This window comes from Colletotrichum destructivum, chromosome 4 (genome assembly GCF_034447905.1).
Source record: "Colletotrichum destructivum chromosome 4, complete sequence".
NCBI classification, from domain to species: domain Eukaryota; kingdom Fungi; phylum Ascomycota; class Sordariomycetes; order Glomerellales; family Glomerellaceae; genus Colletotrichum; species Colletotrichum destructivum.
Genome location: NC_085899.1, coordinates 3,007,312 through 3,034,703, shown reverse-complemented (window position 1 = coordinate 3,034,703; position 27,392 = coordinate 3,007,312). Strand labels below are relative to the sequence as shown.

Genomic DNA, 27,392 nt, shown 5'->3' with positions numbered 1-27,392 from the left:
CGGGATGTGGTCACAGGCGTGGCACAACCTGCAGCTACATGCACCATGTAGTGTGGACTGTCTCCCCGAGGAGGAAGCATGATGAGCCGACAGACCTGAACAACCCCGGGCTAGCCCAACGCCGCGTGCTGCTGTTGCATCGGCGCACTGATTTTAGTCCTTGCCCTTGTCGATATCTGGAGCGAGCTGGCTCTTTACGTGCCGCTGGTGGTACGTCGGATGAAGCTGAAGCACTACAGGGTAAGGCAGAACGCGCGGGTGGAGGATGTATATGCATCGTAAGCGGCTCTTCTACCCGTCCTGTTGCAGTTTCCCGCGCACGCGCGCAGAGGACCGACCACATACCTCAAAGCTAGTGTTTTGTTCCGTTGGATCCTGGAAACTGTTTCTCGTGTACAAAGGTGCGACCGGCGCCCACCCACACATGCCCTCTACGCACACCATCTCGGATTCGCTGGGAGGTCTGAGTGTTTTGAAGCGCAGGAGAAGCCGTTTCCCTTCGAACCCCGACGCCTGCGGCTCATCCGCCTCGTATCGACTACACTTGCATATCGCCGCATGCTTCGACCTTTGGACACTTGGGAGGACGGACACGTAAAAGAGTACATCATGTCGCTCAAGTTCTACAAAACGCCCGGCGCCGGACGGCCGTGGCGCCCGCCAGTCATGGAGGAAGATTGCCGGAGCTACCGCCGCCGGGCAAAGCGAACCAATAAGTGGATTCCGCCCCGGCTCGGGTTCGAGGAGGTCATCAGGAACAAGACGGAATCCGTGAGTCTCGTCCCTCGAGTACATTATTCCTCATGGCCTCGGAAACAACAAACACGCAAAGAAGGCCTTCGTCGCTAACACCGACACCCATGCAGCCATGCTCGTTGAACGACTTCATGGACTACCTGGTTTACGTCGAGCAGGACGCCGAGCCGCTCCAGTTCTTCCTGTGGTACTGCGGCTACGTCCACGAGTGGACGACGGCCCTGACGCCCGAGCAGCGCGCCCTCGCGCCGCGCTGGGACCCGGACCGCGGCAGGAAGCTCAGCCCCCGGGAGAGGCGGGCCAGGAACGCGAGCAAGGTGAGCAACATCCTCGAGATGCTCGACGAGGAGAGCGACCATCACCAGGTCGACAAGGCCGGCGGAGGCTACAGACGTGATGTGTCCTCGGCGGCCAGATCGTCGCCTTCTAGGGCGACCGTCGTCGACGAGGAGAAGGTATTGGAGAGCAAAGAGGACGGGGGTCTGCAAGGTAAGACTCGGCCCGCCAGCATCCCGCGAGCGCGTACAGTATTTGATTAGTGTACGCCCTTCGGATAGCCTCATTTTCAAACAGAACAGGCGCTGACAACCCTCTCCCCCCCAGCCCCGGCAGCATCACAGCCCTTCCGCGCCGACATTGACGCCGTGACGAGCCACTACATCACCCCGAACGCCCCGCGCCGCCTCAACCTCACCAAAGACGACCGCAACGCCGTCCTCGCCGCAACGTCCGCGACGACGCATCCCTCGGCCCTCCTCCCCGCCTTCGAGAAGGCCGAGGCCCTCCTCCGCGGCAAGCTCCACCCGGACTTCATCCGCCATAGCATGGCCAACGCCAACCGCGCCGCCACGCACCTCCTCCGCCTCCTCGGCCTCGTGCTGCTGGTCCTCGGCCTCGGCCTCGACGCCGCACTGATCCTCTCCTCCTTTTCGCGGTACTACCGCCTCCTCTCCACGCCCCTACTATTCCTCGGCCTCGCCGTCTTCGTCGCCGCCCTCGACGGCGTCTCCCTGCGCCTCCACCTCTCGCGCAGACGCCACGTCCGGCCCTGGGAGGTGCCCGACCTCGAGGCGGGCACGGGCGCAGACAAGCGCCACCGTCGCGCCGCGACGTTCGCGAGCGTCGCCGGCGCCGTCGACCCGCTCCGCAAGCCGAGTCTACAGACGATGGGGCCGGAGAACGTCTTCTCCGACGAGGAGTGGGTCGCCGCGTACGATCGGCGGCGGCTATGGCGGCGCGTCTTCGAGCGGACCAGCGGGAGCCGCAACCCGCACCTGAGGATTCTGCAGGACGGCGTCGTGGCGGGCGCCGTGCTGTGGACTGCGCTGGCGACGGTGGGTATCGGTGTCGGGTCGGTATTCATACCCTCGTACAACATGTTTTGAAGACGAGAACGTGGGGACGAATAATGTGTTTCATAGTAATGAAGTGATGCCGGTATTTTCGGGGGTGGGGTGGTGCCAAGGCACAGATAAGCATGTAGGCTGAAGACCGCCAGCCACTGATGTTCGTACTGAGAATACGAATGCTAAACACCAATGTTGACGAGCGGTGTCTTGTTACCGCCGCATAAGCGTACCTGTAGTAACATACACGAGTATAATCATGAGTGAGCTGAATATGGTGAGTATATATGCACACTCGTAAAGAGTCCGCGTCTTGGACGAGCCAGTTATCTTGAAAGAGACCGATTGGGGTCGGTTTGTCAGTGTCATACAGCGCGGCAAGACGGGGTGGGTTTCGAGGTATCAGTATGGACATTGCGAAATGGACTTTTCTCTATCATTATTTACTCGCTGCTTGTTGTTGCTCGTAATAAAGCTCCTCCGCCGTGGTTATGCACTGCATATTCGCGCCGAGCTTGTTCATCGTTTCCATCCACTCGTCGTACCTAATCACACAAGTCAGTAAATGCTCCCTCTCCCAACGTGGGCCGTGGTCTTCACTTACTCATCCGAGTCAAATACGATGCCGCCGCCTGTGAGAGTAAGATGTCAGTCTCAATTGCCGCTCGGGAAAGGAAAAGGGGCAACGTACCAGCTTGCAGATACGCCACGCCATCCTTGACGAGCATCGTCCGCAACGCGATACACGTGTCCATGGCACCCTCGACCTCGTCGCCCTTCTCATCGACGCCGCCATAGCCAAAGTAGCCGACTGCGCCGGCGTAGATACCCCTCTTCTCCTTCTCCAGCTCGGCAATCAGCTCCATGGCACGCACCTTGGGCGCGCCCGATACGGTGCCGGCGGGGAAGATGCTCCGGAAGGCGTCGAAGCGGGTCTGGCCCGGCCGTAGCACACCCGAGACCTGCGAGACGAGGTGCTGGACGTGGCTGAACTTCTCGACGACCATGAGGTGGTCGACGCGCACCGTGTAGGGGTCGCCGACGCGGTTGACGTCGTTGCGCGCGAGGTCCACCAGCATGACGTGCTCGGCGCGGTCCTTCAGCGAACTGCGCAGCTCGTCGGCGAGGCGCTGGTCCTCCTCGGGCGTCTTGCCGCGCTTGACGGTGCCGGCGATCGGGTGGGTGATGACGCGGCCGGCCTCGGACTTGACGAGCAGCTCGGGCGAGGCGCCGACGATCTGGAAGTCCTTGCAGTTGACGTAGAAGAGGTACGGCGACGGGTTCACCGTCCGCAGGTGGCGGTAGATGTTGAAGGGGTGCAGGCTCGTGGGGCGGGCGAAGCGCTGCGAGGGCACGGCCTGGATAATGTCGCCCTTGACGATGTGCTTCTTGAGCTCCGTGACGTGCGCCTCGTAGCCCTTCTGGCCGACGTTGGACGTGTACTCCTGGTTGAGCCGGATGGGCTGCTGCTCAGGGATCGGGATCTCGGGGGCGTTGAGGACGGCGACGAGATCGTCGATGATTTGCGTCGCCTTCTGGTACTCGGCCGCGAGCCGGGCGTTGTCCTCGGGGACGTGGAGGTAGGTGATGACCTTGATGACGCCGTAGAAGCGGTCAAACGCGATGATGGTGTCGAAGAGCATGAAGAGCGACTCGGGGATCTGGAGGACGTCCTTCATCGGTCGTGCCGTCTTGGGCTCGAAGTACCGCACGCAGTCGTAGCCGACGTAACCGATCGCGCCGCCGGCCATGGGCGGGAGCTGCAGGCCGGGCACGTGGGCGACGACGTGCTGCGCCAATTCGGCCTCCAGGGCCGGCAGAGGGTCGCATTCGGGGCCATGGCCGGGGCCGGTGGCGAGCACCTTTCGGGGGCCGGCGCCGACGAAGCTGTAGCGGCCGACACGCTCGGTGGCGGCGCTCTCGAAGAGGAAGGAGTAGTCCGAGTCCTGGTGGTGCGCGGAGACCTTGAGGTAGGCAGCGGAGGGGGTGATGAGGTCGGAGGAGATCTGGCGGTAGACGGGGACGAGGGTCGGTTTCTTGGAGCCGTTCGTCGCGGCCGAGGCGGAGAGGATCGACCTGACCGTCTCGAGGGACGGGACAACTGCGCGCTGGGTAGTGGCGGCGGTGTCAGTTGCAGTTGGGCCCCTGACGGGCGGACCCAATTGAGAGGCGGCGAGGACTTACCGGTCCCGACATGGTAATCCGATCCGCTAGCGAGACTGGATATGTGTAGTGAGGCGTTGAGAGAGTCGTATATGTTTGTATCTGAGTCACCGCATGTAGGGTGAGTGTAGGTGAATTATTTAGCCTCCGGGCTTGGAGGGGTGATTGCCGGCCAAGCAGGGTCCGATAAGCGGAAGCTCGCTGCCGTTGTGCTTCGATAAGGCGAGACAGGCGTTGCCGTTAGGGGCACCTCCGCTACTGTCAGGGATCAGTGACACAACCGCCCCCCCACTACCTGCCCGTTGTTGCACCAATCTGGTCTAGACCGTCGGTGGGCCTGAACAAGCAGGCAAGGTCCAAACTCACGCTGGAGCAATGTAGGTTTGTGTAACGAGGACAGCAATTCCGAGTCGTATCACCGCGGCCATCACATGATCCGTGTCAAAGTCCAAGAGAAATGTAACCAAGGGGTGGCCTTCTGAGTTGACCTTCAAAGTGTGAGCGGACTAAAAGCTGAACCTGTTGACCTGATTTCTTACATCCATTCCCTGGCGTTTCTCCAATCTTCTTGGGGGTATCAGCTCTCGATAGACAGGGCCTTGACGCCCACAAGCTTCGCCTGCTTGCCCTTGCCGTCCGTCGTGACGAGCCAGTACTCCGTCCGGACTCCGCCCTTGGGCACCTTGTAGACCCTGACGTCGTTTCCTTTGCCCGCCTTGCGTACCGCCTCGAAGATGTCCTTGTAGTCGCCGTTGGAGTCCCAGTCCACGGGGTCGAGGAGCTCCACGCCGGCGTTTTCGGCGTCGGGATGCTCGATCAGCTGTGCGAATTCGACTGCGGCGGCGATGTCATTAGCTCCTGTAAGTGAGATGGCGAGTATGCGCACCTCCCTCCTCCTCTACGAGAACGCGCGATAGGAAGGGGAGAATCGGAAAGCTCACCCTCGTCCGGCAGGCCCTTGCCAGCCTCATCCCACGCCAGCGCGACGCCGACGAACGGCTCGTCCGCATCAGACACGTACACCTTGTCCTGCTTCAGCACATCCTGGATGGCCTTGGGCACCTCGACACCCTGGTCCTGCGCCTTGAACTCGTTGCTCTTGTTGCCCGTCGGCTTGGCATAGCCCTCGTTGGGGTCCTGGTTCGCCTTGTCCAGGAATGCGGCGTAGTCTGCGTCGGACATTTGGAGATGTGGAATGGTAGAGAACTTGCTGAGAGACTGGCGGTGGCGGGGTCGCGCCCGGAAGTTATTGTTCGAAGTGAAGTCTGATTGGAGGGTGGATGCGATGCTCGAGATGGTGTATCTTGCGGTTGTGGGGAACGCTCGATGATGGAGATTTCGGTAAATCGATCGCGTCGCCGTAGTCTTCATTCGATTCGTAAGGGTCGTGGAGGGGCTGAAGAGGGAGTTGAGGGGTGATGTAGCTGCGAGCCTGTTTCGCCGGAAGATGCATGCCATATCGGACTGGTGTAGGATGACGCAACAGGCCGGCGGCTAGCTACGCCTCCAGCTCGCTAGACAGACGGCATCTTCCCGCCCCACCGTTACCTATAGGGGTCTCGCCTAGGTGCACACAGTGCCCACACACTGGGGATTTTTTTATAATTTCCGTCGGAGCCACAGCGGGATGGTGGATCATTGGCCTAACTCACACGCATTCACATCGCAAAGCAAGAGTCTCAGCATGCGGCTGGTCATCTAGGTATCATTGGTTTGACTTTTGAATTCTCGGCACTCATTTTAACCTCAAAGGTGTCCCAAACCATCCGAATAGTAACTTGAACCCTCTACACCGATGCCATGACCATGATACAATGAAAGTGAAGAACCGATCCTTTACTGGGCAGCAAGGTCCTTCTTGAGGGTGCCCTGGTACTGCTTCTTCTCCGCGGGGGTCTGGAAAGCACCGTGTCCGAACTCAGACGAGGTGTCGATCCACTTGAGGTCGATCTTCTCGAGGGCCTTTCTCGAGGTGTGGGTGAACATGGACTTGCGGAGGGTCATGACACGCTTCTTGGTACCGGGGATGGAGCCCTTGACCATGACGAAGTCGTTCTTGACCTCACCGTAGCGGACGAAGCCACCGAGACTGGCGCACTGTTAGTAAAAGATCGGAAGCGAGCGTAGGCAAGAAAAAAAAAACATACGGGGTGATGGTCTTCTTGGTGACATCAACGTCGGTGGAGGCGTTGTCGTCGGCGTCGCCCTTGCCGATTCTGTAAACCTTGTGGTTGACAGAGGTACGGTGGTGGTAACCCATCTGACCAGCGCGAGCAACAGTCCACTGAACGTGGGACGGATGCCAGGCACCGATACAGGCGACCTTGCGCAGACCCTTGTGAGTCTTGCGGGGAAGCTTCTTGGTGCCCCAACGGGAGGTGACACCGTTGTATCCGTGACCGGTGGTGACGGCGATAACGTCGATCATCTCGTTCTGCTCGAAGATGGAGTCGATGGTGACGGGCTTCTCGAACAGACCGTAGCCGAAGTCGACCTTGTCGGCGATGGAACCGCCGTTGACCTGGATCTCCATCAAGTGGGCCTTCTTCTGGGTGAGAGGGGTCTTGCGGATCTGGGTGTGGGCGAGGACGCGGACGACGGTGCAGTACTTCTTGATGCGCTCGATCTCGCGGGTGATGGAGGCGCCCGAGGACTCGGAGTGCTGCTTGGCGTACTTGGTGAAAGCCTTCTTCTTGGACTTGTACCAGTTCTTGTAGAAGCGGCGGCGGATCTCGTCGCTCAGGTGCTCGGCCCAGACGGTGGTGAGCGAGCGCAGGCCGCGGGGGGTCTCGATGTAGCCCACAAGACCAACAACGATCATCTATAGAGATGTTAGCCATAGGCACAGAGCCAAGCGGGCTGCGTTGGTAGTACAGGGGGGGTATCAATGATCGAGACGGCCTCGACCACCTCCTTCTTGTTCGCCTTGGCACCGGGACGGTCGAGGTCGCGGACGATCGTGGTCATGCCGGCCTTGTAGCCCATGGCGGCCGTCAGGTGGACGGGCTTCTTGGCGTCGTCCTTGGGGAAGCTGTGAGGGTGTCGCAACAGTCAGCCTCTGCATTGATTTCTCCAGGTTCGAGAGTCTCAAATTCTTCTCCATTGGCAGTTATCGCAGGGTGGTTTGGGTAACTTACGACTTGACCTTGCCGCGGTGGCGGGCGGCGCGCTTACGCGGGAGGTAGGCCAGCGAACCCTGCAAAAATATTAGGAAAATTGCCAGAAAATCTGAGGAAAGGGAGTACTCAAATGGCGAGGTGCCTCGTACTTGCGATGAGACATGGTTGCTCAGAATGTGTTGGCGAACTTCCTGGAGCGTTTGGCGTTGTTGTCGAGCTCGAATGGCTGGTTGTCGAGGTTGTCGGCGAGATGGATAAAGAGAAAAAGACCGCGCAGGCCAGTGGTGCATGAAACTTTAGTGGGGTCCACTGAAAAATATTGTGAAAAGGAAGGAACCACCCTAATCACGTGAGTGTACCCATCGCACCTGCCGTTTTCTAATTCTTCCCCCACTCACATGGCACAGACATTGATTGCTTGCTAAATCATTCTAAGTGCAGCACTTAGCTCAACTAGTATGTTTAGAAAAAAAGTCAAAGGTAATCTGCATGTAAGGTTTTTATCTAATGAATTTTGACTATATTTTTTCCACCTTTTTCCTCAGTGCATACAGTATCATGCCTAACATTAAGAACCTCAAGATACCTACACAGCACCACTAGACTTTAAAACAATCTAAAGATTGTAGTAGGAATAGTGACTGTACATTGTCTACTAAGTATTTATATTCTCTAAGAAATGATTCAATATGCACGCAGTCTAGATTGCATATTAAAGAAAGCCGATGTCAATTTCCACACACCTCAACACTCCGCTGAGCACGTCGCTGAGCACACCTATTGGATGTCCTGGGTTCTTTGCAGACGCAGCATTTGGAGGATGGAAGATCCGGATGAGCCCGGCGGCCGGGTCGTAGACACCCGGGCTTGGCATCGCGGCCGTGAGCCGCCGCACGGACTCCTCGCAGCGGAGTCTCGGGCTCGCCGTTGTCGTCGGCCTCCTCATTGACGAGGTTGGGCAGGGTAGGCTCAGGCCTGCTCTCCGTTTCGTCGTCGTTGTCTGCTCGTCTTCCACCATAAGCCTGCGTCTGCCCTTACACTTCCGAGACATCGTGGCCTCCTCCTCCTCGACGACTGCCGCCAACTTGCGCTTGCGCTGGTGAGGCGCGGCAGCCGCCTTCTTCGCCGCGCTTCTTTGCGGCCGCGAGTCTGTTCCGCGCTCGAGCTCATAGTGCCTCCTGCCCCTTTCGGAGCACTTTGAGCTCCGAGAAGCTCTTGGGGCCAAGGACCGCCACTCCATCGAGCGCTCTTAAAGTATGGAATTAGACAGTCATCCAGACAACCATTCTAACAATCTTCCGGAAAATCGTTTTGACAGCCATGCGGACAGCCATCCGAGCTATCATCCGGACTGTTGAGTCTGGGCAGACACTAGTGGCCACAGACTACATGCACAGCAGACAGGAATACCGTAAAAAGCAACGTCAGGGACGAATAGAAACCGAGGCTCTATCGACTTCGTCGGCGGGAGCCGGCGGTGCCTCCACAAGAAAACTTTGGCGTCTACGACGCCAAAGGTGGTGGCGGGCTCGGCGGCGAGGAAGGTAGTGGTGGCAGCGAGGGTGTCGAACTCTTGTCCGGCACAAGTGTTCGAAACAAAATTAAGAGGCATTGCTGCCCTTGGTATTCTACAATTCTTGACAAATTGGACGAGAATTCTAACATTTTGGACGGGATTTCCGACAACAGACGATGACCCGCGAACCTCGAAGTCTTTGAGGTCTTCCAAGAGAAAATGAGTTCCAACGAACCGGTGCGAGTGGTCTCTGAATCCTGCAAGCTTCACAATGAAAGCTCTGCATCTCTAGTGTCTTTAACTAACTGGCATATGAACGTTAACAGTTTCGACGCTGCCTTGATTCCTGCAATTTCCAAGTCTCGAATGAGAGGGATCGTGAGAGGGGAAGGCTGAGATCTCTAGCAAGTCAATTCGCTCTAAGCTCCTAGAGGATAGCGATGATGACGAGAAGGTTGAAACTTGCACTAAGTTTGCCTCGGGATAGAGGACGCCTGTATTGAAGTGACTCTAGGTCACCGAAATGCTGCACTTATGATTTCTTCCGGGAGAAAAGCTAGAGGGCTACTTAAGTACGAGTCTAGTTTTCGTCAGTAGGGTCTTACAACAATAAGTAAGAGTGCTAGACACCTAGAAGATCTTGAAGACATTGAGGCTTTCGAGTTCTCTTAAAGGTGTGGCAAGTTTATCCAATTGCTTTTTGATCTCGGCGATCGACGAAGGCCGTGATATCTACAGCATTATTTCAGGTTGGATATGAAGAGCCCGTTGTAGTCGCCATTAGCCATTTGATTAGTATTTGGGTGCTTCCTGTCTGATTTACTTCGCTCATTCACCAAGCTCGCCTCAAGTGCCTGCACTCGTCTCACCCACTCTACTCATTCGCCTCTGGTGCTGCATTTGCCTCGCCCACTAGGTACCCAGGTAGGCAAGCGCCTGCCATGTTCATCGTCACTGAGCCCTCCCTCCTCCATTTTTCTTCTTCCCTTTCCCTCCATTACACACCACCACCTCGACCAGACTGAGGTTGTGCAGCCTTCAAAACCACACCGTACCGCCTAGGAAGCCACCCACGTTCCAAAGATACGGTTTCTGGAGAGTTTTTCTGCCGTACTTGGCAAGCTCTCCGAGTCCGGAGACAAGTAGGCACGCATTGGGTAAAGCATCAGGTAGATCGTGGTAGTCCTAAAATTATTGTCCATAGTGGTGCTGAGAGTCGACGGGCCGGATCGTGCGCAGGGTTTGAATGTTGCATCTATCTTGGATAACATTCCAGGTATCATCCGTTAAGGCTATGAATATATTAGAACAAGCTATAAGAAACGTGAATATCGGGGGACGTACATCCAATCAACTTAGTGAGAGAATCCCTAAGCTTAGCCTTGTCATTAAGCCTGTCTTCGTAGACACACGCCTTTCTGAGTCGCAGATCCTTCAGACTGTCGAAGTTGTCTCGAATCGAGTGCCATATCTGGACGATGGGAACAGCAAACCACTGTGATTTTGTCCACGGTGTGGTTTTCCTTAGATCCATGTTGTTGGCGCCATATCGTTTAATCTTGTTCTTCCATAACTGAGGTTTGAGCATCATTGTCCTAGACGGATTGTACGCTTCGTCATGGTTAGCAATGATGCCCCACGAATTGAGGATCTTCGATCTAGTCCATTCAGGCATGTTGACTTGGTTTGTGGCGGGGCAGCAGTTGGAATACAGGAGCGCCGCTAGTAGGGATTGTGCTTGACGGCGTGGTTTGGTTTTGAGCTTGACGGTAGTGTAAAGAGACAATAGGTGTGTTCTTGCTTTTGGAGCGTATCTGGCGTGTTGCAGAGGATTCGACGAGAAGGACAGAAGCTCCCAGGTCGGAAAGCGTGTCGGGCGCCGTTGTCGACATACCAGGAAGGAACGGAAACTACACAAAATAATATGGTCAGTGGAATGCTCGCTATTAAGAGGGACTAACGTCATGCTTACTTGGTGAATATTGCGACTGGGTTCGACGAGCTACACCAAGAGGTGATCGGGCTTGTCTGCTCTGACACACAAGCCGTAGCCGATAGTTCTATTGGAAAACGGGATTTCGTGAAATTCGCCATCGGGGTTCTTAGCGACAGCCTTGGTGTCACGATTGATGGTGATCGCCCACATCCCATGTGGTTGAATCACACGTTTGGAGCCGTGGACGGATCCTGCGTGGGGATGCATGTCCTAGGTGGATGCCATGTTGAAGTTGTTGGGGTGGCTTCCCAGACGGCGTGATGTGGTGTGTCGAGGGGGAAGGGAGAGCCACACAACCCCAGTCGGGTTGATGAGGTGATGGTGGTGTGTGAAGGAGGAAAAGAGGGAGAATAGAACATGGAGGAGGGAAGACTTTTAAAGCTTCCGTTACGGTGAACACGGCAAGTATCTGCCGAGGGTGCCTGTGTATCTGGGCAGTGAATGAGTGAAGTCAATGAGACAAGTGCAGGCATCACAGGTGAGAGGGTGATGAATGGATGAAACGGACCAGGCAAGCAGTTCTTAGACACCTTCACAAAAGCCAATACCGCTGCGACGACGTCTCTGAATTCCATCAACCTGAGATGATGCTAGATTCGTGGATGCTCTATCGCAGACATCCTGACGATACAAGTTCAGACGTCGCTCTCGTCCATCGTCCGTCGGCTTCACCAATTGCCGATGTTTACGAGCCGCTAGACAGACTCTCCGGACGGGGGGGGGGTTCAATTGCAAGGCGGCCTATAGGAGAACCAAAGAACGATAGTAATTTTAACAACCTGATGATTTGCAGCAGACGACTTGTATAGAGGTGAAGTTAGACTAAAAGGCGCTACGCACCAGACTTGAAGTAAGAGTTCTGCCAAAAACCTCTTGTGTGGGAGGTCTCTTCCAGCCGTGAGAGTCCAAGCACAGTCGATAATCCCTGTAGATTTTTGCCGCTGTGCTGTCTTCCCAAGGGGAGGGGAATTTCGCTGGAGGGACTTCATCCTCAATCCCTTCAGCGTTTGCAGTCACTCGACGAATATCTAAAGACTCAGATATTTCGTTGAACCCATTGGCGAGAAGAGCACCTCGTTGCGGCCATGGGCCTCTGGCAGCGTTAAAGCACGCATCTGTCACAAAACACAGCCTTCCAGTAGTTGATCAAATTTCGAAATCTAGCCACCCTCAGCACAAAGCGCCACACTGGCCTTTTCTTCATAAGCTACCTAATCTGCCTGACACACATGTCCAACGAAAGAGTTCTTGAGACGGGACGAGTTTGGAGAACGAAATGGTATACACGAAAGGAGAACACGGGATACGCATACAAAGAAAACCACACATCCGAGTGCCACTGCTTCGTCAAGCCGACTCAACCTTGGGGGTCGGCCCCATCAACCCATTGATGCTTGCGCTCGTCGGCGTCTTGGTCTCCCCCGATGCCGCGGCGGGGCCGGAGCCGTTGGCCGTGGCGACGGCGCCCTTCTTTTCATCCTCTCCGCTGTCATCGTAGTCTTCATCAACATCCATCTTCCGTGCCGCGCGTTCCGGCTCGTTCGACTGAGGAGGCCGGGGGGCTGGGGTATGCTCGATCGGGGGCCGTTCCTCGGCAGGGTACTCCTTGACGCCAGGGGCCGGCCCGGGGGCTGGCCCGGGACCGTTCTGCGCGCCGTCGTGGAGAAGACTCTGCATTGGCGCAGCGGCCGATTGCATCGGCGGGAGGTGGTTGGAGGGCATTGGGTGGCTGGGCGGGTGGTGCGCCGCCTCCGAGGGGTGGTACCCGTCGTTGGCATGGCGCTGGTCCTCGCCTCTGCGCATGTCGTCCGCCCTCCTCTGGTCCTCCGCGCGACGCTGATCTTCGGCACGGCGCTGGTCCTCGAAGCGGCGGGCCTCAGACGAGTTGCGGCGGTACTGGTCCCGAGGACCCGGGGGGGTCGACGGCCGCCGAGGGCGGACGTCATCCAGTCGAGCCCGGTTCTCGTCGTTGGCCGGACGCTTGTGAGACGACTCCTCCTCCCACTCGCGCATGCGCTTCGGGCCCACGGAGGCGGGACGGTCATGTTCGTTGCGCTGCGCTGCAGGGTCTGCGGCAATCGCGCCGGGAGGGGGCGGTGGCGGGGCACCAGCCTCCATGGGGCCGGGGGTGGGGCCGTCAGGGTGATGACTGTACGGCGGCGGCGGCGGCGGCGGCGGATGTTGGGGGTATGCCGACTTGGGAGAGGGCATGCGGTTGTCATGCATGGGCCTTTCGCCAGGTCGAGGGCTGTTGGTGCCGCGGAACTGCGGCGGCTGGCTGGGAGGGCCGTTGGGCCCCGCATTCATCGGCGGCATTTGAGCAGAAGACTGCTGAGAGTAGTTGGGGTTTATGGTGCGCGGCGCCGAGGTGGGAGCACCCTGAGGTTGCTGAGGAGGCTGCGGCTGCCCGGAGTAATGCGACGGCGGGCTGGGCATCCGACGGATCGACTCCGGGTAGGGCGGCCGGCCACCATGCTGCTGTTGCTGCTGCTGCTGTTGTTGCTGCTGCTGCTGCTGCTGTTGTTGTTGTTGCTGCTGCTGCTGCTGTTGCTCCTGCCTGGGGCTAGGCTGGCGCGGCATAGGAGGAGCAGGCCCGCGGAATGGCTCACCGCGCTGCTCGTAAGGGTTGGGGGGCTGCGGAGGGGGGTTGATGTCCGCGAGTCTACCCCAGCCGTTGCTGCCAGGACCGCCGGGACCGGGTGGTGGCGGTGGCTGCTGTCCGCCCTGCTGCTGGGACTGCGGAGCAGAGCTTCCCCACTGGGGTGCCGGGGGACCAACTTGATATGCTTGAGGGTGAACATCGGCAGGCTGAGGAGCGCTGGGGGGTTGCCCTCCGTTGGCGCCGCCGTTCCTCAGCAGCTGCAGACGCGCTTTGATGTGAGGGTTCTGCGGGTCAAGCTCCGCGGCTCGCTGGTAAGCGTCAAGCGCGTCGCTGATTTGGTTGTTGCAAGACTCGTACTAAGCGTGGGTTAGCAACGGTGTTGTTCACGGCAGTCTGAAGAGGTGCAAACTTACCAGCGTGCCCAGGTCATACCAGACTTCGGAGATGAAGGGGTTGAGCCGAATGGCACGGGAATAAGCGTCGAGAGCATCGCGGTACTGGTTGATCTGGTAGTATAGCACGCCAATGGAGCACCAGAACGTCGGGTTTCTCCCATCGCGATAGACGGCCTGCTGGTACGCCTCGTAGGCCTTGGGGTACTTCTGCTGGGACATGTAGCAGCGACCAAGCAGGTACCAGCTTTGGGCGTCGCCTTGGTCGGCGGCCACCGACTTCTCCAAAAACTCAATAGCCCGCTCCTGGCTTTGGAAGCTACTGCTTTGTTGGTGGTGAAGCCAGCCGAGCTGCTGCAAGACCTTTGCGTGGCTCGGGTCGCGTTCGAGAACTCTTTGGTAGGCAGCCTTGGCGCTGTCGTACTGTGTCCTAGATTAGCAATGGGGACGTTTGTCGAGAACCAGAATTGAATACTTACGTCCTTCTGCTGTTCGTGGACATGGCCGATCTGGAACCAAATGTCCTCTTCCGTCAGGGGAGGAGGCGGGGAGTTGACAATGTACTTGAAGCACTCGAGACTTTGGCCGTACTTTTGCTGTTGCTTGTATATGATGCCGAGACGGAAGTAAATTTCGTTGGCCTTTTCAAAGTCGGGCTGCATCTGCATCACCTGCGAGAAGGCCTCTTCGGCGTGCTCCAGAGAGCCGTATCTGTCATAAAGGATGCCTATGCCGTACCACAGCTTGGGCTCCTGTGCCGTGTTAGTGTTTGAGAAACCCACAGAGCCGGAGGCAGCGCTACTAACCCTTGGGCTCCGCAAGTTGACCAAGGCAGACTGGTAGGCGGCGTAGGCCTGCTGCAGGTCGTCCATCATGAGATAGCAGTGGCCTGAGAGTAGTTAGCAAGTCGCATTCGTCGGGGCGCGTTCGAGAGCGTGATGCATGCGACACGTACCCAAGCTGCCCCAAGCCTCGCCATTGGTGTTGTCGATCTTGAGAATCGCCTGCAGGTAGTCGACGGCCTTGTGGAACTCTTCGCGGGTGCGCAAGATCAAGCTGATGGCATTCATTGCCGCCACGGACTGCGGGTTCGCCTGCAGGGCCCGGTCGTAGGCCTTCATGGCCTCCTCGAGGTTGCCGAGAAGCTCGGCGAAGCTACCTGTATCGGTTGTTAGAGTCGTGCACGCGCGCGGTTTGTCACGGTATGCTTACCGATCTGCATCCAGACGGCCTCGTTCATCAGGAGGATCTGGCGCGAAGGCGCATAGTTCTGGCCTTGCTGCATCCCCGGCGGCGGAGGAGGGCCAGGAGGGCCATGCTGTTGTCCCTGCATGGCCATGGTCGGCGACGGGTGATGGTTGGCCATTGTGTTTTGGGATGGATGAGTACTCGGCGCGCGCCGTCTGTTGCGGGTCTACGTCGATGGTTGTTCGACGATGATCGCGCAAAGGGCGGCGGTGGGAACTGCGACCAGGTCCTGATTACGGAGAACGAGACAATAAAAATCCGACAAAGACTAAAGACACCGACGTGGGTCGACCCGGTCTTGTTCTATTGAGATGTCGTTCGAAAGGTGATGGACGTTGTTGCGACGGCTCGAACGAATTGAGGTTCGACGTGCAACCCGTCAACGGGAGGAGGCTGGGCGACAAAGGGTCGGAGGCGACGACACGCCCAGGAAATTACAAGGCAAACCAAACAACAAAAATCGTGACGATGAGCCGATCCGAAAGGGCGGGCAGGCCCCGAGGCAGCACAATGATGATGTTTGGAAAGAGAGGGATATGAGACCCGACGGCGATCGATTGAAGCGCCCCCCGTTATAGCTCAGAGCAGAGTCGGAGATGGGGGAAAAAGGCGAAGAAGGAGAAGTTGGGAGGCTGCGAGAGTTCCCAAGTCAGGTTCCATCATCTCTGTCCAACTCCCCTTACCCATCAATAAGTCCACGGCATGGGGCCCGCCTTTTCCCAAGCGAAACGACACCGGCCTAACCCCCCTGCCCGCTGCTTTTTATTTAAGTCGATGCCGGGGGTGGTCGATGTGGGGCATGGGCGGAGGCGCAGGTACGTATCTTCACACTCATCTCATCTCAGTAGCACCTTGGCTAGCGCACCTCTGACTGGAGCCGATACCCATGCCCACGCCCACGCTTCTCACGCTTCTGACGCCCACGGCCCACGCCCTCTCACCCACGACCGACGCCCCATGCCCGCTGCCAGGTCCAGGTACAGATTTCATGGAGGCGGGCGGCGGGCACTCCCACACAGCGCAACAGTCGGTCGCCGCTCCTTCCTCCCTTCCCTTCGGAGGAGGGCTTTGGTACCTACCCCCTGGTCGCTTGGCTCCTGCTGGTCCGGAATGGGGAACTGAGAGGTGGGTAAACGTCCCTTGGCTTATGGAGACGTCGACCTCACTGCGGAAATCTGTGGTAACGATGTGGGCGCGGATGATTCCTCTGGGAGTCTAGCGAAACACGTCTTTGCAGACCCGGCCCCTCCTCCCCTTTCCATGTCTCCTGCAGGGCACGAGTCGACAGCTCGGCGCGTTTGCTACGTTTGTCATCCCCATTGAACCCCCTGGCCAGTCAACTCTCTTGTGCCTGTAGCTGCATACTACGAACTATGGTTGTATTGATGGAGATTGTTGAGTAGTTGCGCGGTGAACTAATGCTTATGGTATTTTCAAGTATGATCGATGTCGGATGTCGGATATCGAGTGATTGGTTCCATTGCGGCGTAGTCTGAGGCTTCTTGGTCACCCGTTATTCCGGCGAGGTTGACGACGGTAAGCTCGACCTGCCCCTCGAATGGCACTGTCGGTCATGAGAAGACGCATGTGAGGGTATGCAGCGCATGCTGCAGCGTAACGTGATGCAGCTGTAGACCTAGCTTAGCAAGTATGAGGCTGTCGCCACCTTTCTCCTGCAGTTTGTGCAGGCCGAAGGCCACGATGCGATTCGGCGGTGACGCATGCTGTGGCAGCCGAGAGAGGGCGTTTTGGGTCAGGGAGGAGAGTCAGGGAGCGTACGACGTGTGAACAGCAAGCCGTCGATGTAGCCAGCTTCCTCAAGCGTGGCATATAAGGGTGGTCTGCGGGTAGGGAACATCATCAATGACTTGGTTAGACATGTCATCCGCAGACAACTATGAAACAAGAGACAGCTGTGTCGCATCGCATCGTTCCGCCGTCCTGCGTGCCTCCCGGCCGCTGCGGCCGAAGAACACCGAGGGTACGGGTCCTGGGGGTGTCGCAATTGAGCCCTGGGCGCAGGTGCCTGTCCCGCAAAGTGCTATCCGGACAATCTGGCGGAATATTCAGGTCAAGTCGAAACGACAGAGCCTTTTGATGTCGGCCAGAGATGGTGTGGTGAGCGTCGCAACGCCACCGTAAACCAGGCTGGCTCTTGGTCGACAGCAGAATCCAATGATTGCAACACATCTCCGTGAGACCCCGTCAGAAAACGGCCTTTGTTGCGACTGCTCCGGGCCAGCCCATGGGCCCCAAAGCCCTTCTCCGAAAAGGAGAGGCGACCGACTATCCTGCCGAGTGGGAGTGCCCAGTGCCCGCCCGATCGCTGTCCGCTGCCCGCCTCCGAGGAACTTGTACCTGAATCTGGCAGGCGGCCGGCATCTCCGCCTCGGGGTGACCTCGTCTCAAAGGTTACACACACAAGGGGAGGGAACATTGGATCTCATGGGCACGCGAAAGACCAGCCGAAACACCTGTCAGAGAACGGAGAGGGAGAGCCAAAACATAATAACAGAAACGGATAACAAGTCGTCGAAAAGAAAAGGGATTAAATTACCTCCCCTCAGGAAATGGGAAACGCTGCGTTGAGGGGTTGCCGCCGCTAAACTGCATTACGGCAAACCCCACGTGTCGGGAGTTGGCAGTGTTTACCTCAGGTCCAGCCAGGTCAGGGAGGGTTTATTCACCGAAAGGGTAGCCCCCATGGAAGACGTTCCCAAGCCCAAGGCCCCCTGAGATGAGGTAAGGTAGCGGCCGCGACGGCCGCTACCTTACTATGTACGCTCCTAAGCAGCAGCCTGTTACTGCAGATGACATGGTGTGGCTGGTCGCCCGAGCTGGCTGGGCAGGGCGGTGTCCAGGGCGCCGCAGATGGGTGAGCGATTGAGCGTGCATGGCCGGCTCCCCCCAAGATCCTGATCGAGGGGGTGGGAGTGGATCGCACCGTCGAAGAAATGCCAGAAGCCAAAACCGATACAAGAAAAGACGAACTTTGAGTTTGGTTCATGTCATCGCCGCGACCACTGCACCCAGAGCACCAAAAGTGACTTCATCCGTGCCGCAAATGCTCACTAGTCAGCCATTAATTACCTTCTCCCAGCTTCCCACCATTGTTCACCTGGGCCTTTGGTGACATCCCCACCCCCCGTCACCTCTGCCGTCTCACTTATTCGCGGCCTCTGGTTGAGATATTCGGTTTCAGCGCCTGTAGATTGTGATGGATGGGATTGTTTGTCGACTTTCCCAGACATATGGCGCAGAATCCCCCTGGCTTACGATCGTTTGGTAAAAAAAAAAACCCAAAAAAACCACCATGATGATATGATCAAAACCCCGATCTGTTGTATGCGAGTGCCTCTGTATCGCAACAAGGTACGACAGATTGTGGGTGTGGTGGGAAATGCGGGTTTGTCTCCATCCGAAGAAAGGCTTCGACACGAAGCTATCGTCAGAAGCTGCTGTGGCTGGTGCACCAGTGTTGGCGCACGTTTGGTGGGCGTCTTCCCTCATGTGTGTGGTGCGGGCTGCTCCGCCATGATGATGGGTGTTCCACGCTGGCGCTCGTGCGTGGGCCAGAGACGCAGAAAACCCGGGACACACACATGACGCGGGCACATCGGTGGGCTTTGCTGGAGACCTGCGAATAGCTCGATGGGATCCGGTCGCCGCCGCCATCGCCGCCAGGCTAGAGGGGAGGTGATCATGGCTGGATGAGGGTGAGTGGGGACATTTCGTAGGCAGGGTACGTACACGTACACCACGCTAGAGACGCAGCCGCTGGAGGCTTACCTGAGGTATGAGGAGCCTTCGGAGAGGAGAAGAGGGAGGGGGCGTCCCGTTGTTGGAGAGGGTTGAGGGGTGGACAAAAGAATGCAACAGGTGGAGGGGTGTACGCTGTGTAGCGGGGGGGGGGGGGGGGGGGGGGGTGCCCGCCGTGCCTCCCCCCCCCAGCCTTTCGCCTGGCCCTGAGATTGATTGTGTGCGCGCCCTGGTACCGCTAAATGTGCGTGTGAGGTAGTGTAGTGAAGGCGGATGCAGCCATCTCTCGCATATGCAGGCCGTTTGGGGCAGTACGATGGGTACCCGACTGGCGGCGGCGTCAAGCGCGAGGGACGGCGTAATGTGTGTGCTCGTGCATGTGTATGTGTATGTGTATCTCTTATGGGAGCGACGCATGACGGTGTACGGAAAACGAAGATGGAGATGGATGGCGATGGCGGGTGACGGATGATGAGTGATGGGGGGGGGTGATGGGCGACGCATGCGTGTGGGTAGAGGTAGGCATTTGCTTGCTTTACGGGAAAATCAAGTCGACAGCATAGAAACCGGGTACCTCTGGACGGTGGGTGTGACGATGAAGATGGATTGAGGCCAGGTTGGCTGGTGTATTCGGACTGGATGGGCGCGAATAAGAGCGATGGCTTCGTGTGAAAAACCAAATGCGAGGCAATCCGGATACCTAAGGTACCAAGATGGATGGATAGTACCAAGAGGCTAGGGAGGTTAGCAAAGGGGCACGGGCCTTACGATACAATTCTGTACTGACAAGACTGCGGGCGGATAGGAAGAGAAGAAAGGAAAAAGGCACGTTCCCCGCGGCTGGGCCGTACGTACCTTGCCTGCCTATCCGTACAGTTTTCGTACATGCATGCCTGGCTGGCACCAAGGTTCCGCACCCTTCCACGCTGCTTCGCCCAACCCGTCGTTGAACCTGACGTGGAGACTGATCTGACTCCTTGGCGTTTTCTGTAGTGTGTGGCACGCCGCACACTCCCTGAAAGTCTGTGGGACGGGGGGAGCCTTTTCGGGGTCGAGTGGCACGGCATGTAGCGGTTGGGTCCACCCATGTTTCTTCTGTCCTCCTTCTTTCCCTTACCCTTCCCAACAGGTACAAGCGGCAGCGCCCCCGGCAGTCCGGATATTTTCTGACTTTTCTGGCTTCTGTCTTCGTACCGTCCGCCCGTCGCTCATAACCCTGGCCCCCTCGCCCTCTCTCTCTCTCTCTCTCGCTGCTGGTCTGGTCTGGGCTGAACCGGGAAACGAACAAAGGGAAACGTTAAGCGGTACGTACCGAGTCTGCAGGCACCGACTCTTTCCTCTGCCTCGCGCTGCTTGCCGACATTCGGGCCAAGACGAGACCGAGCATTCAATCCAAAGGATAGGGACACTCGAAAAGGCTCACGGCGACAGAGGACTAACATCACCAGCGGCCCTTCTTTGCCTTCGATTGTCATAACGCCTACCGCCACCGCTGCTAGCAGGGACGATGAAAATGACTTTCCACAGGAGGCTGAAAAAGTTGATTACCCACGGGACACTGCCTGCGATGGTGCCTCGCGACCGAGAGCAACAAATGTCACGCACAAGTCCGCACCCAATTCGCTAGGAACCACCAGCGAATTTATGCTAACTATCGTCCCCCTTTTTCTTTTTCTCCTGGGCGCCGACAGCAGACAACGGGCGTGGTCCGCATCCTAATTCTACCCAGCCCAAGCAAATGGCTAGTGCCGCACTCTAGCGATGATATCCCTCCCCCCCTCTCCCCAGTCATGTACGTAAGTCGTAACGCTCCTCGGGCCCCATCATGCGGTGAAGGTAAACGGCGGCGACTAAAAACTCCAACTCCACAGGAGGACTGGGACTCGGTCCTGTCGGCAACCACTACACGTGAGCTTGTCTCCAACATGACGGGCCTATCCCCGACCGCCATGGGCGTTCTCCGTCGCAAACCGTCCCATTTCGCGCGTTGACTACGCAACACATTGGACTGGTCCTTCCAGTCACGATACCGTATGAACCTACGCGTTTGTCGCAACGGCCACACTTCCTCCGTGGCCCCAACCCAAGACTGCCTCATCTCTTGTCTCTTGAGTCTCGAGAGCCAATTCGCGGACGAAAAGAAAGTGCCGCAAGGATGTGTGCAGATCGAATCGCTCGGCGCAAAGCGCGGACATCTCGCGTCCCCCATCCACCACCGCCGCATCAATTCATGGTACGACACCGCTGCCACGATGCCCGAGTCTTGGCGTTGGAGTCTGGCCAAAGGGATGCGAGAAGACGCAAGAGTCCCCGATGCAGGGCGGTTTGCCAGCTGCAGCCAACAACCCCGCCGCAGCCTCAGCACTGCAGGCTGCTGCTTGGGCGGCTTCTGCCTGTATGCTTGTGTTTATGCTTGCCGACGACTTCAATCGGGGGGGGGGGGGGGGGGGACATGCCACAGCGGCGCGGGCGCACATTCCTGCGAGAATTGTGGAACATGGGAATCAATTAAAAGGTGAGACAGATGATGCAGCCAGCCCAAGCCAGCCGGCGGCCCAGACAGAGCGCTCCGAACGGGATGCCACACCTCCAGCTCCTCGGCAACCACACGAGCCACAGACGCCCAGGGCTGCACGCGCCACGGGGAAGCCGACTCATCCAAAGCCAAGAGCTCCATGAACAGAAGCAACCGGGAACCAAAAGCCAAGCCGAGCCGAGCCAGGTCCCAAGACGTGGCCGATGTCTCCCCGTTTGGTTCAGCCCCCCTCTCCCTTTCAGGGCTCTCCGGATGGGTATGCTCAGCGGCTATGGCTCAATTTCTCGTTCACTTCATTCACGACATCATCGCCAAATCAGCGCACCAGACTGCCAACCACTGCGAGAGCACCTGCTGAACAAGGCGTGCTGTAGGTGGAGCGCCCACACTCACCTCGCTGTCCCCTCCCCGCCTCGAAACTTTCAACCCCAGCTGGAGCACGTTTTCGCAGTGATTGGCCCGACCGGCCAACGCTACATCGGCAGAAACCTTTTTTTTCCTAATTTTTAATTTCTTCATTATCCTTTCCCTCTCGGGCAAAGACGAAGAGCAGGCCTTTCTCCACCCTCACCCAAGGCACGCCACAGGCACCAGTACGTACCCTTAGATCGGCGGAAGCTGTCTTTGTGATTGGCATGTTCACATTGGCCCAAGATTCCAGGCACTCAAAGTCTAGGCGATTTGACGCGTCTGATCCTTTCCGAATGATCTATCTGTTCAACGAGAGCGCACTGAGAACGTCGAAGTAGTTGACGCCGGTTTGTACCGCAAGTACTCGAGATGTGAGCTTTTGGCAGATCATCATGCCAAGATATTGGTCATTCTCTCCTCTGGTGGACATGCTCTCCCTCGGGACTTTGTGTTCGATCTAGTCGACGCCAAGAGGCGGCAGTGATTCGGCGCCCAAACCACCGGGCGTACGCAAGTCGATGTGTTGAGACTTGAGTGAACGCATGCGCCACCTTGGGCCGCATTGACTGAAGACACCTTTTCGGTTTGCTTCATGACAGAGAAGAGACGTAAGATATTGGGATTGAAGGAATCATAGAATAGTAAAACCGAGAGAAAAAAAGGAAGGGGAGGGAAAGACCAGACGACCAGGGAATCCCAATCACGCCCTCTGCCCACGGCTGTGTCATGCAGAGGCGAGCTGCCCCCTCCCCCCGGGTTCATGTGTCATGTTCGGAGAGTTTCTGACATTTCCACCGGACGCTGCGGATCGCCGTCTCTCATCCATGTTTTGACAGCCATCCCGATGACTCTTGCAAGGCATTGATCATCCAAGGATTCGCATAACGATATGGATTACTAGAGCACGGGTATGGGCATACGTGAAGCCTGCTCGCCTTGCTCCCCGTTTCTTCGATGAAGCTTCACGGTAAGAGCGGCCCATCACCACAAAAATTTGGGGTGGGATGAGACATATCCGAAGGGGAGACGAGGGGAAAGGACGGACGTTTGGCAAAAAAGGGATGAGTTTCTCACCGGCTCGATAAGCGTCCGCGTTCGAAACATGACACTCGATCAGTCGATGATGCGCGCCTTTACACAGTTTGCGTAGGTTGCCTTCCTTGCACTCTTTCGTCGCATTCGTCTCGTTTTGCAAACTCGTTCCGGAAACTTGCCCCTTTTGATCCAAACACATCCAAACCATCTTGAACACCCGCCACACAGCCAAGGCCGTCCCACTGCCCGCTCTTGGGCTACACAACACACGTCACGCTGACATGTCTGCGGTAGCCCATTGCATGTTGGTGACAAAATAATGGTTTCTTTCCTTCCGCTCTCTCTGAGTTCCTCCGACGTGCGCTTGGGTCACGAGAGATCGACACAGCTCAAACGTTCCCAGGCTCCCATGTCCCGCAACTCTAAATTCCACCAAGGCTGAACGGTTGAGGGGAGAGAGAGAGAGAGAGAGAGAGAGAGAGAAAGTTTTCTCATATAAAAGAGGAAATGACATCCTGAGATTGTTGCATTCTTCGAGGACCCAAGACCGCGTCCCTCGCTGGAACGAAACGGCCGTTTCCCTGGCCTCAGTACACTCCAGGTCAGTCCGAGCGTTAAGGTACGTCTCGTGACGTGACTTGCAACCTCAATCTTGGGGAAAACCTACGTTCCGGATGTCGGAATCGGGGGTGTGAGGGGGTGCGCGCACTAGAGAACGTGGGACAGGGACCCTTTTCGAGGCGAACGGACAAACGAACAGACGAAATGGAAGCAGTAGGAGAATAATTGAACATATCATTATAAAAAAAAAAAAAAAAAGGGGGGGGGGGAACATCCTTCTTGACGTTTCTCCCCGCAAATCTGGCTACCGGGCTCGCTGGGCACAGGCCGGAAAAGCTTAGAGACAGCCGCCAGTGATTTAAACAGATTTGATGGACGCCATTGCTATCTTGGTTGAATGTCTACAGAATAACTGCATCGATACTTCAAGGCTCTAGGCCCACTGAGGCTGGTTCCCAGGCCCCCCTACTTCAAAGACCAATCAGAACAAAGTGACGTGAGGTCGATGTATATTGAGGCCGACGCAGGGAAGCGACAGACTGTCAAAGGTGCTGGCAGTCGTTGCTCAACCACAGCGCTTGAAACCAACGTGGTCCTCGACTAGTAGGGGTCGGCCAGAAGCAACCTTCACCAGACCCGACATACAAATCGGTCGTTCGCCCTTTGCTTAGATCTGCCAGAGTGGAGGGACGGAAAGGGGGGGGCTTAGAGCTCCGACCACACCGGCATCTGTCGCCCCACGGACCGGCGATCGCGTGTGTCAGTTGTGGACAAAATAAGAAAGGACCCGGCGACGGACAGGAGGCTACTGGAGGACAACGGGCAGCTAGTACCGCGAAAGGAAAGAGAGGGGGAATGGAAGAGACGGGAGAGGCCGGGAACGAGCGTCCCAATAGTCCGAGAGCCGCTAAAGGTCATCCTTCTCCCTTTTCACTCTTTTTCGGCACCGCAGACTCGGAACCCAGCGGATCGAGCCTCTTTGTTTGATAGTTTTCTTCCTTTGGGGTGTCAGTGGAGTAATCGTCCGACATAACCAGTAGGCGTAACATGATGCAGATACGTGGTAAGCCGATTAATGAAGTGCGCGGACGTTGATGACCCGGCGCCTGACAAGGGAGACAAAGGAACACTATTATTCTAGACATGTATCATTTCGAATTCCCGCCCTTTAGGTGAATCGTAATACACCGCATTTTCCCGCGTCGCCGCTCGTACCCCTACACAAACTGTCCCTCTCGCGCAATCAAGGTATCCGTCTGTAGACGCCGATGGCAGACAAAACTAAAACCCGGCATTAGAAAAAAAAGGTCCCCTTAATTCAACACATAAAGAGTACATCTTCGGTCGTTTCCATTTGTCGTCCACCGCCACTGCTTGTCCAATCACTCGTCCGGCCCATAAACCGGAATAAAGAAGAACCGATCTCTCTGGTCGAAATGTGACTCCCCTCATCACGACGCGGACTTCTCGCTCGAGTCCTGCTCGGGGTGGTAGTTGGTCTCTCCCAGCATGGCCGTCGGCTCGGTGGTCATGGCCGTCTGCGTATTGGGCTGCGGCTGCGTGTGTACCGTTGGGCCGGTAGGCTGTTGTGCCGGCGGTTGCGACGAGGACTGGGCTGCCGCGCTGCCGGCTGTGGCGGCGTGTAGTCTCTGGTCCAGCGTCTTGAGTGCCAGCGCTCTTCTGCGCTCCGCCTCGGCCCTCGCACCGCCGGGGGCACTTCTCTGGATGTAGTGGTTGCCCCGCCCCGTCGAGCCGTTGTCTGAGAAGGGGGTGCATATCCGCATCGCGACCAGCACCTCAAAGATCTGGGCCGCAACGGTGGCCACGAACGGCTTCACCGGCGCAGGGAAGAACTCGGCAAACGCAAACGTCTCGCTGGCATCTCCTCGGAGGGCAGTCGGCTGAGAGGAGTCGAGATCGGGGAAGACAGTCTTATAGAAGCGGAGGTAGGTCCAACTCGTAAGGAAGCCGCTCAGAGCAAGGGAAAATGAGGCGGTCGTCAGGAGCGGCGTGAGAGACAGGACGAAGACGATGCCGAGGTATAGCAGAGGAAATCTCGGAACTCGAAGGGACAGAATGCCGCGGAACAGAGTGACGGTATGCGCCGGGACGAGCTGGCTGAATGCGACGAGGAAGGAGATCTGCATCGGGATCGTGCCGCCGATGACAGTCAGTCTGTTTGTTGAAGCTTGGTTAGTTTCTCCACGACCTGAGCAGTAGACACCTCCAACTTACGTCCAGCGCTCATTCCTTGTCAGGGAGAAGAAGATGATCATGAGCGCAAAGGTCAAGGTGTTCGGGACCAGAGCCGTGATGGCGACGAATTTAGCCAGTTCCGCCGAAGACCAAGCTCTCTCCAGGTAGCGACCTCCCTGGTAGATCGTGACGCAGGCAATCGCGAGCGTGAATATGTTGTTCTCAACAAGAGTTGAGGTCAAGAAGGTCCACGGGTAAATAAGGGAGAGCTGAGGGATGAGTGTCAGATACGGTATCACGATCTCAGACGTCGCGCTCCATTGTCGATAGCGGATCGCAGCGCTCAGAAACGACTGCACAACGAGCGCGGCTAGCAGGCCCCGGGTGACCGGCGGGATATTGATTCGAGGCGGCATTTTGGGACAGCTTCCAGTCGGGACGGTGGACGTTAACAGGTCATTTAGGGTGGGATCGTGACAGGACAAGCTCGCTTTTTTTGCCCTTCAGATATCTGGTCCGTCGAGCCTCATCCAAGGGACACTTGGACGTGAGCGGTAAGGCGCCCCAGGGGTCGTTTCAGTGGGTCTTAAGGTGACGGATCATAGTCGCACCGATCGTGACAGAGAGGCTAGTGCCGCCTGGGCCAGGAGCAATAAAGCTTGGCGCAAAGGCCAGCGCAGATGGGAAGTGATTGGGTCCCGCAATCCGTTATATGGACCCGGGCAAAATTGACGCCGGCAGCTTGATTTCCCACCAGCTAAGGTACGTATCAATGTTTGAGCCACGTTCCCCCCAGTCTCCCTCGTGCCTCGAAGACGCACCTTTCTGCATGTCAAACGTTCACAGTGAACGGAAGCCTCCAGAAATTGTACTCTTTTTGGCCGTCCGACTTTCGGTTGATTCAGAATCGGACAGCAGCAGCGCACGAGGATGGGCAGTGGCGACGCACAAGCAGCACGAACAGGCCCCAGAGTTTTCCCATCTGCAGGGCGAGGACGATGAACGGAGTGGGAGGGGGGCGTGGAAGGTGTTCCACTGGTGGATCCAACAAGTCTTCGATGTGGTCGAAACGGGGGAGGGAGATCTCGTGGTTCCATCCCTGCAGAGCTCCTAAAGGTACACTCTTGGTTCGGTTGAACGCCAGCCCAGCCCGGCCGTGCCAACTATAGCCAGAAGCCGCCCGCCCTTTCCCACAGGTGCCACCATCCCGTCCGGCTTCTCGGCAGGAAGCCTTGTTTATTTTGCTTCCGCATGGTCAAGCTCAGAGGCCATATCGATTAGATCTCGAGGAGTGTGCGGCGGAGGACAAGACGCGCCTTTTCGACGGGCTCCAGAGGGAGATTTGGCGAGAGAGAGCGAGTGTCCTGGCCTGACGGGAAACACTGACTCGGGAGCAAGGCCCCTGCACGCCTTCGGACGGTGCCGCAAAACCTCGGACGGCTCACCCAAAGACCACCAGAAAAGCTGCCAAATCGCTCGTCGCGCGACTAGGTTGGCTATGTCGGTTGAGAAGGAGACGCCGTTGCTTTCGCCACGGCATCATCAAACGACAGTCTTCTCCTGTCGACGAGGAGCAATCGCCGCCACCAAGTCGGCCACCTGTCATCGGTGCAACGGTTGTCACTTGCCCTATCTCAGTCTGCGGCTGACGGCCGATAGTCAACGAACCCCAGCCCTCACCTTCAAAATACCCCAGACCTTGCGGCGGCATTGCTGTGGGACGCATGTCGCCATTAATTAGACGGCTTCGGAACAG

General features: G+C 57.2%; 8 protein-coding genes across 8 annotated transcripts; 2 read left to right on the top strand and 6 right to left on the bottom strand.

Annotated features, from left to right (window-relative positions):
• Window positions 1-609: 609 nt before the first annotated feature.
• CDEST_06843 (Putative RGS domain superfamily, RGS, subdomain 2 protein) lies at window positions 610-2,141 on the top strand (the record flags this gene model as incomplete). Its single annotated transcript, XM_062923002.1, has 3 exons — window positions 610-771; window positions 867-1,245; window positions 1,360-2,141. 3 exons carry the CDS (start codon window positions 610-612, stop codon window positions 2,139-2,141), a joined length of 1,323 nt encoding a protein of 440 aa, XP_062779053.1.
• Window positions 2,142-2,528: 387 nt separating this feature from the next.
• On the bottom strand, window positions 2,529-4,548 carry CDEST_06842 (Putative ADC synthase, anthranilate synthase component I, chorismate-utilizing enzyme). The gene is made up of 4 exons (XM_062923001.1): window positions 4,287-4,548; window positions 2,794-4,210; window positions 2,707-2,734; window positions 2,529-2,647 (listed from the first exon to the last, which is right to left on the bottom strand). The coding sequence occupies exons 1-4, from the start codon at window positions 4,296-4,298 to the stop codon at window positions 2,542-2,544; spliced, it is 1,563 nt and encodes a 520-aa protein (XP_062779052.1). The 5' UTR covers window positions 4,299-4,548; the 3' UTR covers window positions 2,529-2,541.
• A 5-nt stretch (window positions 4,549-4,553) lies between these two features.
• On the bottom strand, window positions 4,554-5,740 carry CDEST_06841 (uncharacterized protein). The gene is made up of 2 exons (XM_062923000.1): window positions 5,207-5,740; window positions 4,554-5,099 (listed from the first exon to the last, which is right to left on the bottom strand). Exons 1-2 carry the CDS (start codon window positions 5,721-5,723, stop codon window positions 4,843-4,845), a joined length of 774 nt encoding a protein of 257 aa, XP_062779051.1. The 5' UTR covers window positions 5,724-5,740; the 3' UTR covers window positions 4,554-4,842.
• A 217-nt stretch (window positions 5,741-5,957) lies between these two features.
• On the bottom strand, window positions 5,958-7,674 carry CDEST_06840 (Putative large ribosomal subunit protein uL3; the record flags this gene model as incomplete). Its single annotated transcript, XM_062922999.1, has 5 exons — window positions 5,958-6,354; window positions 6,413-7,086; window positions 7,140-7,296; window positions 7,403-7,461; window positions 7,534-7,674. The coding sequence occupies 5 exons, from the start codon at window positions 7,672-7,674 to the stop codon at window positions 6,102-6,104; spliced, it is 1,284 nt and encodes a 427-aa protein (XP_062779050.1). The 3' UTR covers window positions 5,958-6,101.
• Window positions 7,675-10,795: 3,121 nt separating this feature from the next.
• Window positions 10,796-11,212, bottom strand: CDEST_06839 (uncharacterized protein). The gene is made up of 2 exons (XM_062922998.1): window positions 10,873-11,212; window positions 10,796-10,810 (listed from the first exon to the last, which is right to left on the bottom strand). Exon 1 carries the CDS (start codon window positions 11,101-11,103, stop codon window positions 10,903-10,905), a length of 201 nt encoding a protein of 66 aa, XP_062779049.1. The 5' UTR covers window positions 11,104-11,212; the 3' UTR covers window positions 10,796-10,810; window positions 10,873-10,902.
• A 740-nt stretch (window positions 11,213-11,952) lies between these two features.
• CDEST_06838 (Putative tetratricopeptide-like helical domain superfamily) lies at window positions 11,953-15,739 on the bottom strand. The gene is made up of 6 exons (XM_062922997.1): window positions 15,103-15,739; window positions 14,846-15,049; window positions 14,697-14,779; window positions 14,370-14,642; window positions 13,912-14,313; window positions 11,953-13,854 (listed from the first exon to the last, which is right to left on the bottom strand). The coding sequence occupies exons 1-6, from the start codon at window positions 15,254-15,256 to the stop codon at window positions 12,244-12,246; spliced, it is 2,727 nt and encodes a 908-aa protein (XP_062779048.1). The 5' UTR covers window positions 15,257-15,739; the 3' UTR covers window positions 11,953-12,243.
• Window positions 15,740-20,930: 5,191 nt separating this feature from the next.
• CDEST_06837 (uncharacterized protein) lies at window positions 20,931-21,576 on the top strand (the record flags this gene model as incomplete). Its single annotated transcript, XM_062922996.1, has 2 exons — window positions 20,931-20,942; window positions 21,043-21,576. The coding sequence occupies 2 exons, from the start codon at window positions 20,931-20,933 to the stop codon at window positions 21,574-21,576; spliced, it is 546 nt and encodes a 181-aa protein (XP_062779047.1).
• Window positions 21,577-24,385: 2,809 nt separating this feature from the next.
• Window positions 24,386-26,160, bottom strand: CDEST_06836 (Putative Rhomboid-like superfamily protein). The gene is made up of 2 exons (XM_062922995.1): window positions 25,676-26,160; window positions 24,386-25,615 (listed from the first exon to the last, which is right to left on the bottom strand). Exons 1-2 carry the CDS (start codon window positions 26,050-26,052, stop codon window positions 24,892-24,894), a joined length of 1,101 nt encoding a protein of 366 aa, XP_062779046.1. The 5' UTR covers window positions 26,053-26,160; the 3' UTR covers window positions 24,386-24,891.
• Window positions 26,161-27,392: the final 1,232 nt, after the last annotated feature.

What these genes read in the sequence shown, in the direction of transcription:
- CDEST_06842 (XM_062923001.1), bottom strand. An exon ending in CGTGGCGTATCTGCAAGCTG is followed by an intron (nt 2,735 to 2,793) that starts GTACGTTGCCCC and finishes TTACTCTCACAG; the next exon opens with GCGGCGGCATCGTATTTGAC. An exon ending in ATCGTATTTGACTCGGATGA is followed by an intron (nt 2,648 to 2,706) that starts GTAAGTGAAGAC and finishes TTGTGTGATTAG; the next exon opens with GTACGACGAGTGGATGGAAA.
- CDEST_06841 (XM_062923000.1), bottom strand. Translation starts at nt 5,723, where the DNA reads ATGGCATGCATCTTCCGGCGAAACAGGCTCGCAGCTACATCACCCCTC. An exon ending in CAAGGGCCTGCCGGACGAGG is followed by an intron (nt 5,100 to 5,206) that starts GTGAGCTTTCCG and finishes TCGCCGCCGCAG; the next exon opens with TCGAATTCGCACAGCTGATC.
- CDEST_06839 (XM_062922998.1), bottom strand. Translation starts at nt 11,103, where the DNA reads ATGCATCCCCACGCAGGATCCGTCCACGGCTCCAAACGTGTGATTCAA.
- CDEST_06838 (XM_062922997.1), bottom strand. Translation starts at nt 15,256, where the DNA reads ATGGCCAACCATCACCCGTCGCCGACCATGGCCATGCAGGGACAACAG. An exon ending in GGCCGTCTGGATGCAGATCG is followed by an intron (nt 15,050 to 15,102) that starts GTAAGCATACCG and finishes CAACCGATACAG; the next exon opens with GTAGCTTCGCCGAGCTTCTC. An exon ending in TCAACTTGCGGAGCCCAAGG is followed by an intron (nt 14,643 to 14,696) that starts GTTAGTAGCGCT and finishes AACACGGCACAG; the next exon opens with GAGCCCAAGCTGTGGTACGG.
- CDEST_06836 (XM_062922995.1), bottom strand. Translation starts at nt 26,052, where the DNA reads ATGCCGCCTCGAATCAATATCCCGCCGGTCACCCGGGGCCTGCTAGCC. An exon ending in ACAAGGAATGAGCGCTGGAC is followed by an intron (nt 25,616 to 25,675) that starts GTAAGTTGGAGG and finishes TTCAACAAACAG; the next exon opens with ACTGACTGTCATCGGCGGCA.